Source organism: Solanum lycopersicum, chromosome 2, assembly GCF_036512215.1.
Source record: "Solanum lycopersicum chromosome 2, SLM_r2.1".
NCBI lineage: Eukaryota > Viridiplantae > Streptophyta > Magnoliopsida > Solanales > Solanaceae > Solanum > Solanum lycopersicum.
The window spans coordinates 55,518,991-55,531,751 of NC_090801.1; the positions used below are offsets into that span (position 1 = coordinate 55,518,991).

The window sequence follows — 12,761 nt, forward strand, 5'->3', positions numbered from 1 at the left end:
TTAGACAGAAATCCAAAAAAGAACAAGGGGCAGCTGAATGTTCGAGATTTTTTACAAAGAGATGAAATGAAAACCAAAATTGAGAAGTAATTCCACAAATGGTCAGTGGCTATAAGATGATACTGCATTTTAACTTATGCCTGCATATTTCACAGTAAATAATTTTACAGAAGCGCAATTACACTCCTTTTAAGTTTAGAAATTTTACAGGATTTTGGCTTTTGAATCAAATATCAGGACTCTTGTATTTGCCGCAGCCTAGATATTGTTAAATCTGCACCACCAAATCCATCCATTATTGCTTTAGCTCCAGGAAACTCAGCTCTGGCCGTTGAACTTTCTCACACACAAAAAAATATTATTATTCAGAAAAGATATCCAGCAATGTTTATACTAATAAGTAAAAGAAAATTATCAAAAAGTAAAACTAGCTAACACTAATTTAGCAGGATGGATGTGGTACTAGTCTTATTTTGGAATAAAGTGACACATATTCTCACCCACATATAATATAGGATTATTTAGCCAATCCAACTAATTTAGGATAGAGTAAAGCTAATTGATTGATATATGCCTACTGTTAAAGACAAAAAGTATTTATATTGCATTCAAGAATTTGGTATTTAAACTTGGTTTTGAAAAATCAACCTGCTCCGGACCACAACGCAAGACATGCCAATTCGCTCTGCCCCAGCAACACCAGATAGACTTCCAGAAACAAGCACACAATTGTGCACAGGTACATCAGCATATTCTGCCCCAGCCCTCAGTGCAGCCACAACATTCTGCAATCTATATTAGAAGTAAATAAAGTATTAGACCACATTTAGATAACTGAACAGCAGACCTACTGTGTGCCAAATTGCAGCATGCACTCAATACAAATATGCATTAATTTCAGCTAGCCCCAAATGCTTCTGAGTAATTTGTCTTCAACTACAAATCAAAGCTCCAAAAGTGAGCTATATGATCCACTATGTAACATGGACTCTTACTGCTCCTTTGACATACTTTTGTCCAGGATGTACGATATTGTATAATATGGCTATTTCACAACATACTCTTACTGAACATTCAAAGTCACTGTATGAATCTATAATAATATCTAGCATTTGCATCCAATTCCGTGTAGTATCAATGACATTGATTTGGCAGTTTTTCCTAAGATTATCTCTGTAACAAACAGAAATATCACCAACTAGTCTGATCAATGTGAATTCAAGTAACAAGGAATTCATTCAAACATGGCCATGCCAAATAAGTGTAATGAGTGAAGGAAACATGGTCTGAAATAGCACAAATGAGATCAATAAGAAGCTAATGCATTTACTATGATCCACCAGAAACGGAGAAGCAATTTCTTTTTGGACCAGAGTTCCCCTCCCCTCCCCTCCCCCTCTTTTTTTTTTTTTTTTTTTTTGACAAGTCTCATTACAATTAATTCACAGCAAATAATATTCTTTTTTCCTTGGGTATATCTCAAAGTACCACTAGATACATGAAATGTCCAGCTTCAAAGCATGTGGGAAACAACATGTTAGCACCCTCCATGAAGCATCTCAATTCAAGTTAATTGTTGATAAGATCCCCAACCATGTTCGGATTGAAGTGCAGTTGATTATTGATTTTGACAAGTTTATTCAAGCATCTTCATCCAGGTAATATAACTTCATGGTGTAAAACTGAAACTAAACCATTAAAACAACAAAATAATTAAAAATACAACAAAGAAAAGAATGATAGAACTAACCCTTCACTTGAAGTAGTATCAATGTCGACAGTCAACTTTAGTATGGAAGCAACCTCCTTAGCAATTCTTTGCTCCTCAGCGGAAACTGGGTCAAAATAATATAGAGGAGGTGTGCAGTTTCTTATGTTGAAATATGGTACAAAGAGAGGCAACCAGCTTATGCCATGATATTTTAGCAGATTGTGCAACGAAATTGAACCAGATTGTCTGAGACAATTTACCTGCTTTTCTTGCTTCTTTAGCCAGTTGCTCACCTAGGTCAGACGCCACCCCTTCGCCTAATACAAGTTGGCCATAGGCACTTCGTTTTACCTCCTCAGTTCCAATTATTTTTATCTTTGCCATTTTATCATTTCCAAGCTTCTCAATGATAGATCTGTAGTGAATCAAAGAACTGGTTACTTTTCCAATGATTGGCAGAATGTATGCAGACTCTTTCACATCAAAACAACCCAATTTCTTATGGGAGGAAACCAAAACGGGTTTTTTGACAGGCAAGTGTAGAAGTATCACTGATGTTGGATAAAATGGGAAATACTGCATGCCAACCAAAAGTCCTCTCGATAACTAATGCTGCAACTTGCTTTAGAGATTTTACTTATTTCCTGATATGAATCAACCTGCAGAATCATTCAGTTTATATGATGACGTTCTAGCAACAAAGACCATAAAAAGCTGTTAAGCATATAATCTAGATCCAAGAAACGCATTGTTTTTTTTACTGATAATGGCGTTTGGGTGATTTTGCACACACCTTGACTATTCTACCGACTACCTACTGCCTTCTCAGAATAGGTACAAGGTAACTTTGTCCATCAAGGCATAGGCAGATGGAAAAATCACCTAGTGTGTTTGTCTCTCATCATTTTCACCCACTTCATTAACCACTATGACACACCCTTGGGTGCTTTAAGAAACATCAATTTAACACTGGCAGATCCCCAAATTCAACAGTTTCAAGTGTTCGGCATTAGCAATTTAGACTAACGTATTCAATTTCATTCAACCCTACCTCACCCTAAAGCTATATAAAGAACTTAATGTTCAAGAAAAAAAAAAATCTTATAAATTCATATTTGAAATGCAAAGAATTGAAATTAGCAGTAAACCTGACTTGTTTCTCCCCACTTTTACAGTAGGCTGTCAGCATCACTACTGGTACACCTTCTTCACATGCTTCATCAATAAATCTGCAAAATTCATTACGAGAACTATGACAAAACTAAGGATCGACCAATCAAATTAATAAATACAAAGACCGCGGAATCAAACTAACTGTACAGGAATCAAACTAACTGTACACGGTTAATCGAGATGCTAAAGAGCTAGCCTGACATGCTAATATCCTAACCTGCAACCTCTTTCTTAATTATCGTGGAAAAGTTAACTTTAAGACATTTGAAAATGTTATAACTAAATCTATGGATCAACGATTTGATAAATTGCTGAACATGTCAAATTTTAGATGCTTAAACCAAGAGCTTAGCAATGTTGCCACTAAAATCCAGTACACCCTCAAGATGAGTGTTGTAGAGATGTGAATGCTAGATGTACATGTGGTCATACAAGACTAAATAAGATTAGAAATGATTGCAGAGACAGGGTGAATCGTAGGAGGTAAGCTGTCCTTGGAAGATGTTGTGGAAGATTAAAGCTCATCCTAAGTGGCTTGTTTTGGCCGAGTAGCAGCTAAAATACCTGCCTCACTCGCCCTATGTAGTAGGTGCTTCTTTTGTGAAAAAGATCAGGAATCTGCAACTAATTTATTCCTCCATTGTAAACAAGCTGGACAAATTTTGGGTCTCTTTTTTAACATATGTGAAGTGCAATGAGTCATGCCTTGCAGTATAAGAGCTCTATTAGAAATCTGGCTAAGTCAGAAAGTTGGCAAAAGAAAGAAGAAAATATGAAAATCACCCTCTTTGCATCATGAACACCATTTGGTTGGAAAAAAATTGCAGATGCTTTTGAGAGTCATGAGTCTCAAGTTCAAATCCTAACGTAGGACGAAAAAAAAATACTAGGTGATTTTTCTCATTTGTCCTAGCCTTGGTGGACAGAGTTATTTGGTACTTGTTGTTGATGATAGATGATAGGTATCCCGTGGAATTAGTCGAGGTGCGTGAAAGTTGTCCCAGCCAGGCGTACACCATGGTCATCAAACAGAGAAATAGCAGATGCTTTAAAGGCAAAAGTTCTCATATTACTGTTCTGAAGAAAAGATGTCTGCAAAATTTATATTTTTGGTGTAACAGCTATCTCAGATGTCTTAGCTTGTACTTTTCTGTACCACTGTTATGAATGTGCCGAGACTAGTTATGGAAAAGCAGCCCAATACCACATTAAGTGGTTATGTGTGGGATCCAGGTTGATAAATACCACATTCCAGGAAAAATAGTCTTATGTACATTGTTGAGTGAAGAATCTAAATCCTCTCATCTCCACTCTTAGTCTGAGCTTCGTATCGCCTTTCTTCCGCTATCAATCCCTAGTCTTACTTTCAATAATCAATATTTTTGTATGTCCGTTTGGGCCTTTTCCCATTTGAGTTGTTGAATTTACTTTCTGGAAGTGTAATTGAACTTAAGACTTATTGATATAGTTGAGTAGTTGGTTACTGTTGAATTAGATTTGAGTTCATTATATTCTTGGTACCTTTTCAATCAATTTTTACCCATCTTATTTAAAAAAAATGATTGCATCCGCAAGAAGGTTCATGTAGCAAATATCGAGGATAAAATAAGAGGCTGTCTCTTGAGATGATATGGTCATGTCCGGTGATGAACGGCAGATGCACAAGTCCGCAGATGTTAGAACATGGTGGGTGAAGGTGTTAAGGGAACGAGGTAGACCTAAAAATCATTAGTACGAAGGTTTCTCAAAGGATCTACAATATCTTGGAATCCATGCAGACTTGGTGAAATATTAGGCACAAATCACAATGAAAGAAAATTATCTATATATCCGATACTTGTTAGTTGAGAATATGTTTCACCATATTAGCATTTCTACTCTACATCCTATGCTTTTCCACGAGTTGAATTTATATGCCACTAGAAAATATAAGGAACTGCAGGTAATTTTCATTTTTATTTTGCTTAATATGATCATGATATGAATTTAAGTGGAGTAACATAGTCACTGAGTATTCCGTAGCTGGTCCCAACTTGTTTGGGATTGAGGTAGGTGTTGTTGTAAACCATAAGCTTTGCACAAACTAAACACTCAAAAGTGTCAAGGATCCGAAGATTGTTACATATAGAAAGTCACAATATCTGAACTACAAGTGGGTAAAATATAGCTCAATGAAACCGACAAGGAACCATTACTTCTAGATATAAAGCAAAAAAGTTGTAGATTTCCTCTGTTGAGTTTGGCCCCGAATTTCTATAGGAAGGGGCAAGCGAGGTCATAACTCATATAGTAAAGCAAACAGGGATTAATCCCAGAGGACCTATTGGCTCAGCTACTGCATTAACCTATTGCATATTTAACTCCACTCTAATACAGCTATCACCAAACAATGAGGACTATGACTTGGATCTCAAGATGAGCCTGATACCAACTCAAATTAGAAAACATTGAATAACCCTAGAATTCTGAATACGTTCCCTCTAAAATTTGCTAAAAATAATAGTAGAAAAAACTGAATAGCCTCAATTTTCAATAAGAATAAACCTAAAAACCTGACAGCAGCATATAATACTAAAAGTAAAATCAACGCGTAAATCTTTAAGCAAATAAAGGGAACATGATTTAGAGCTTCGACCCTGTGAAAGGAGATCTTTCTCTCCTTCTTCACTTAGCACTGCATTACCCAAATAAAAGAATGGAGTAACCATAAGAGACCTCACTATGATGCAAGATTAAAGGAGAAATCTTCCGCATGGCTCAAAAATCACTGAAGTTCAGACGAGGATATTACTTCATCATGAAATAAATGACCATTTGTGGAGAAAACTAAATGCATGTAATACATGAACAAATGACTTGAAGCAAGAAAACTACTTACTCTTCAACACCAGGTCTTAAAGGCAAGGTTTTTGACATGACAAGTTCATCCAATGCAATTCTCTACAAGCAATGAACCCATTATTCAGATAGTACTTCAACCAAGATCATGTAAGCAATATTATATGTAGTTAGAAAAGAATATGAAACCATTACAAAACAAGTCCAAATAAAGTACTCTCTCCATCCCAAAAAAGTTATCTTGATTCGGAATACAAGAGTCTAACTTATGTTCGGTGTGACTTTGGACATAAAATTTTCAATGTTTCTGAAACAAAATTGACATATTTAGAAACTTAATAAAAAATCTATAAGTCAATAGTTAACAATTCAAAATATTTAGGAAGTATATGAAAAGATTGTGGTCAAAGAAAATATTTTGCGACTGTCCAAATAGTAACTAAGACAATCTTTTTGGGACAGAGGGAGTATAAAAGTGGAACAGGAAAACAACAATTATCACACTGGATATAACAGTGAGTACAAGTACGAGAAAACACAATAGCAAATTGATTTTAGCAGGAGCTCAAATATTAAACAGTGCAAACAAAAACAAAAGAAAGGCGCAGGAAACAAGAACTACGAGATTGCATATAACAGTTCAAACATGTACTTGAAGACAGAATTGCAATTTGATTTTAGTCAATGGAGCAGAGCTAAGCATGCCAACAGCTCTATGGGATTACCTTATCAGTAATGTTATTTTGAGTTCTTACATCAATTTGAAGCTCTATGATAACCATTAACCACTAAGAGACATGGGGGCAGGACAATATTCTGCAGATAGCCTATTGGAAGCTATAGAAGGTTTTACTACTGATATCTAAAATATACCAAATGAAGTGCAAGAAATTTATCATCACATGTTCAACCTATCAAGCTTTACTTCTGAATACATACCTTCTCTCGCAGAACAGTTTTCATAAATGTCTCCTTCTCACTAGTGGGCAGTGATGTGGGCCAACCAATCTGAATAAAGAACAAGCTTATTTAAATTTGGAAGAGTACTTGAACTTTTTTTAGAATGAATACAAGGCACAAATTAATGGACTTTTCTATGTGAGCTTACTCTATTAAAAAACAAGACCAACATCCTTTCTTCATCACCCATGCTCTTCCTGGAGAAAGCAAGAATAATATGTTTATGTAATTAGTCAGAGAGACTACTTAGGATGCTGTAGACTAGAGGTCAAAAATGAAACCAGGAAAGTTATGAAATCAGGAAAAGATAGAATGTATTAAAGAGAAATAAAATCAACTATGTAATACACTCTGATTCAGATAATATATGTATGCCTCAACTAAATCACAAAACCTCATAAACATCGTACTTTACAAGATCCTGATAAACTGGTTGGCTCCAATTTGCACAGTCCAATCCAAGCTTCCGGAATGCTGACATTAGTAGAAGAAAAAAGACATTTAAATTACCCCAGGTAGGCTTGTTTTCTTTTGTTTGTTTTTGTTATGCATTAGCTTGTGCACCATATTGGTGCATTCAGTCGTTAAGAATGACTTTTGTGATCATCACAAAAAAATGTCATTTCACAAAGAAAAAGATCCCATAAAGCATAGAATTTACTTGGTAAAAGTACAAAAAGAAAACCTCACCTGTGTTAAAGGCTTGGCGGTTGCCCAATCGGTCCACATCCATTAATACCCTAAACATATAAAAGTTGTCAAGAAAACAAAACAAAACAAAACAAAAAGTAACTACCAGAGGAAAATGATGCTGAAAATATAACACAAAGATAATAAGCACATAAAAACCTTGAACATAAAATTAGATACATATATTAACCCTCCAGATTAACATAATCTCAATATTAAATCTGTTTGATTCTTTTTATTTCCTCTTGGAGAAGGAGAGTGTAGGAATTCAAGCATATGTTGAATTTCAGCTAATTTATCTAATTCAAATACTCAATTGTTACCCAGTTCACTTTTTCCATACCTAAAACTTCTCTTCTCACATTTCCCTTCTAAATCTCAAAATATCAATGTTTTCACGATTGAATTTCACAAACAAAATGACAGTAATTGCGAAAAAATGTGTTCAATTTGATAATTGAGTAGTTAATACAAACAGGGCATTACATAGCACGACAATAAATACAATGCAGTCCGTAAAAAAGCGAAAAACAAACATAAAAGCTCATGAATTATCAGTATGCACACACAAAAAGGACGAAAAGTTATTGTACCCTTCAACTTCGAGAAGAAGAGCGAGTTTCTGAGACGGAGTTTCCTGGGTAGTATTGGAGAATGAACTTGACGAATTGAGAAATAATCCATGAGTGTACAGCTTGCCATTGATAGAATTGAAGTTTCTGGGGAAGAAAGAGGGAAATTGAAGGTGTTTTCTAGGAAAATTGTACAGTTTGGAAGAATTTTTGGTGCAGAAACGCAAAGTGTTGAGAACTGGACATGAAGCTCTTTCTATAGCCATTGTTGTTTTTCTAATAAAATCAACTCAAACAGTTCAAGTAGATTTTTTCCTCAATTTTTCTTTTGTCAAATTAACATTTTTAGTCCCTCAAATACCAATAAGTTATATCTTTATAATTTCGCCATAAAAGTTAAGATTTAACTTTTTTTCTTTATCATATTTGAAATTATTTTATCTCATTTGAAATGAAGAAACTGGAACTACGAACTAAGAATCAATTAAAACAAAATTGTGTTAAGATGCATTAATATAACTTTATTCGTGAAAAAACATAATTAATAAATTGTAAAAAAAAAAAGAGAGAAATAAACGAATAAATAACTTTTACCTAATTTGGTTTGATTTTAGTCGCTCTTATTTGTTATAATCATGTGGCATCAAATGGCAAGAAGATTAACTTGAGATTCTTATTCTCATTTTATGGCAATAAAAAGCTAATATTCTTTTTCAATAAATAATTGTCACATAAACCTAAAAATATATATTTATAAAAGGTTATAAAACTTAATCTCCCCAAGAACAATTTGGTTTCATGGCCACCAAGCACAATTGTAGTCATAAACTCTGTGTAAAATAATTCAGGCCTTTTAGCTCGTGAATTTTGGGCTTCTTGTGCTATTGGTCTGTTTGGACCTATATACCAACAATAGAAGTCCTCCAATCCTTGTAAGCCCAATCAGGACGAATCTATCTGCATTCGAGTTTTGAGAATAAAATTGTCTATGGTAAAAATTATTAGCGCAAAGGACAGAAATCACATATTTTTTAGGTAAAATATCATTTGTCCTTTACAAGTTTATAACTATAAAAATCCTTCAAATTGATACAATAATATAAGCGTTGATACATTAATCTGATTCGTGATATACATTAATTGTTAAGTAAGATACTTTACATTTTATACATGATACACTAATCTGATTTACATTTTATACATGATACACTAATCTTATGCGCGAGATACATTAATCTGATGTGTGAAAATGAGAAATTTTGGAAATTTGTAAAAAATTAATAGGGGATAATAATAATAAGAAAACTTAAAAATAGGATTTCTTTCGTATCCAAATTATCTTACTCTCAAGTGGAACTATGGATTTCTGTCATTTATCCAAATTATTTTACTCTCGAGTGGAACTATTAGCTCGATTCTAGAATAGTCAAGCCTCAAAGTGAGTGTCAAATTTCTAGCTAAAAATAATTTGCTTTTAGAAAAATAAAGGAATTATATATTTTTTATTTATATAGTTTTTTTTTATACTCTAAAGGATAGTCAATTGAACATTCTTCTTCGGAAAAATATACCATCTATATAGAAAATAATATTACATATTTAAGTTTAAAATATACCTTTTATAGGTATATACTTAAAATTTATGCACCCTTCATGAAAATTCATAAGTTTGCTGATATTCCACACAATCTCTTCCTAACCTTATTGCTTGCTTGTGAATGATAAGAGTCGGGATGACAAAGCTTCTTCGGTTAAAATCATTATCTTTAGTTCAAATTTTATATCTGCCTTAAAAATATATTAAATATGCATAAACTATTATTTCTTTTGTCTGCAATTGTTTGTCATGTTAAGGTCATACAAACCTCTCAAGGAAAATTTAATACAATGTGTTATTTGATCAATATAACTTTACTATATCAAGAATATTAAAAGTCTGCCTAACTTTTCAATTGGGCAAATTTGAAAAAAGGTGATCAATTGTTTCTTGATTTTAAATTGACTATTAATTTTGAATATATATTTTTAATATATCTGTCAAACAATTATGGACGGATGAAGTAATTTAGAAGAAATCGATGGTAAGAATAGTTTCTTTTTTTTTTCCTTAATAAACTTGGAAGTACATATACATGTTTACATATAATAGTTCACTGAATTAAATGTTTTATTGACTTGTGAAACCAAGCAGTATTATTTAATTAAAGGGTTCATCCACTTCTCAAATCCATATGCATTGACATTTGACACTTTGACAGTTGAGATTAAAAGGCTAATCATTTATTTAATTTGTAGATCCGTGAAATCTGGCTACTGCAATATTGTATAATTACACAAGTGACTGTTTGAATTTGGATATCCAAATAATGAATTTGCATATACAATTTTATTTCAATCATTTTATCATTCGAGCAATTCTCTTTTATCGTCGATATTATTTAGTCCATATTTTCCCCTTTTTCATTTCTTGAATGTTGTAATTTGGTATCTACTATATTTTGAGCTGAAATTTCTCTTAATAGTTAAATTTAAATTGAACTATCATTTGAAGTTATTATTCAAACCAATCCAAATTAAATATTTTAATTTGTGAGACCACTAATATTCTATCGATCCAAATTAAATATTTTAATTCGTGAGACCATTTTATCTCAAAACTCAAATCATTAGAAAGAAAATGCTTTTATTTTAGGATAAATTTTAGGAATCATATAGTTTTAATATGAAATTACAATCTATATCTCTTTAATTTATAATTACATTAATCCCTTAAAAAGTAACACAAATCGGATACATTAATATGTAGATCAAAATATTAAAGAGTATTTCAGATACATTATAACATAAATCGAGTACATAATATAGGTAACGGGTACATTAAAAACTACTCTCGAATATACAATATGTAGGTCGAATACATTATAAAATAAATTAAATACATTAAATATTGACTCAAATACATTAGTATGTAGCTCAGACATTAAGAAAACAAGAAATTTTAGAAAATTTTAAAAACAAAACAAAATATTGAAAATAAGAAAAATATAAGACAAGTATTCAGTAATTTTTCCATTATTGGATTTAGTTTTTCTGCAGCAAAATGTCTTGTTCCATTTACAGGTTACTTCATTTCAAAATGATATAACATATATTGTATTCTAAACTTGATTTTAAATTTTAATTTTGACCTTCAATTTTTATAATGCACAGATAAGCACTTTAACTATCCAACTTTTAAATAAATAAACGCATGAATCCTATATGACACAAAACACGTAGGACAAAATATGACATGTAGGACATGTGTGTTTATTTGTTCAATTTTATACAAATTTAAGTGTTTACTTGTGCACGCCCAAAGTTAAAGGGCATAAATATAATTTAAAGCCAAATTAAAAGACATATTTATATATTATACCTTTCAAAATAAATAAATTTTCGAAGATACGACACTCCATTTAAAGAAGTTAGTTGAACACAATTATCAAAGATTAATTTGTCAATGTTATTCTTTTGTTTCTTTCCATACTTTTTAAAACTAAAGTAGAGTTGAAAATACTATTAATGTGGAAAAAAAAAAGAGCCAACTATGAACTTGTGAAAAGATCATTTATATTTGAATATATTTAAAGTTCCATAAACTCATTTATTTGGACCAAAGGAAGTATATTTCTAACCAAAAACATAATTAGCATTTCACAAATAATAAAATCATAAAATTACTTGTTCCATTTATATTACTTGATCCTTATTGATCTGATACTATCCTTTAAATGAATTTAATTGAGGTGCATTTTATTAAATTTGGCATCTGCATTCCCTGTAAGATTAGCATTAAAACAGAACACATAGTAATATAAAAAGAAGAAAATTTGCTTAGGAAATATCAACCAGAGTCCAAAGCAGCATATACAGTGGAAATTGTAGTTTATTTAAAAGGCCTGCTTCTGCTTGATCCCAAGTAGATCATTTACCCCGTAAAGAAAATATTGTACAGTGAATAATATTATTTCTTTCTTTAATTAGAGGTTTCAAATTCAAGCCTTGAGTATAAAAAATCTTTGACAGAGAGCGATTCATCTCAAATAGGATAGGATGTACAAATTCAAAATAATTGAATTTTAATATAAATACCGCACACCGAATAAATTTTGGTGAATATTTGGCATTTGCAAATTGTCTTTTCCTAAGTGAGAAGCCGGTTAATGCTGAAGCAACAACGTGGTCTTTTGCATAATACCTTAAGCAACAGACAAGTTAAAAGAAACTTCTTTTCTTGAGATTGCCGTCTACAAAATAAAAACGATCTGAATAAAGATAAAATAATAGTAAAACTTAATAATAAAGTTTTTTTTTTAATTTTATGTCCTGCACTTTGTAATAATCGTCAAATATAGTCCTTGGAGCATTGTGCCAAAACGGATTATACCTTAAATTTTAAAAAACCTCTTATTAATTTATTATAGGTAATTTTTATACTATCAGATTACGTCAAGATAAACACAAACTATCCAGTTTAAGATTGAATACTTGAAAAGAAGGACATAATATTTAACAGGAAAAAAAAATATATCTCAAAATTATCGTAAATGGTATACATATATTTTTCGTCATATTTTTGGGACATTGATTCCATGCCATTTAAAAATTAGAGCATATGTATATCTTTTATACAACGAATATACACGTGTCATAATCTTATCCGTCGAGTCGATATTTAATAAATGTCGTGTCCATGATAAGATTGTGACACGTCTATGTCCATTAATATAAAGAATATATATAAACTTTAGTTTTTGGATAGAAAGAGCGTCAAT

At 32.0% G+C, this 12,761-nt stretch overlaps 1 protein-coding gene across 2 annotated transcripts; it reads right to left on the minus strand.

Annotated features, from left to right (window-relative positions):
- Positions 1-11: 11 nt before the first annotated feature.
- On the minus strand, positions 12-10,322 carry LOC101246013 (CBBY-like protein). Of its 2 annotated transcripts, none has more exons than XM_004233153.5 (11): positions 7,966-10,322; positions 7,373-7,422; positions 7,093-7,156; positions 6,831-6,879; positions 6,662-6,730; positions 5,763-5,824; positions 2,860-2,940; positions 1,972-2,126; positions 1,751-1,835; positions 649-792; positions 12-336 (listed from the first exon to the last, which is right to left on the minus strand). In XM_004233153.5, exons 1-11 carry the CDS (start codon positions 8,208-8,210, stop codon positions 234-236), a joined length of 1,107 nt encoding a protein of 368 aa, XP_004233201.1. In that variant the 5' UTR covers positions 8,211-10,322; the 3' UTR covers positions 12-233. The 2 variants fall into 2 exon arrangements, with proteins under 2 accessions (XP_004233201.1, XP_069149635.1); XM_069293534.1 differs by having other exon boundaries at positions 2,860-2,961.
- Positions 10,323-12,761: the final 2,439 nt, after the last annotated feature.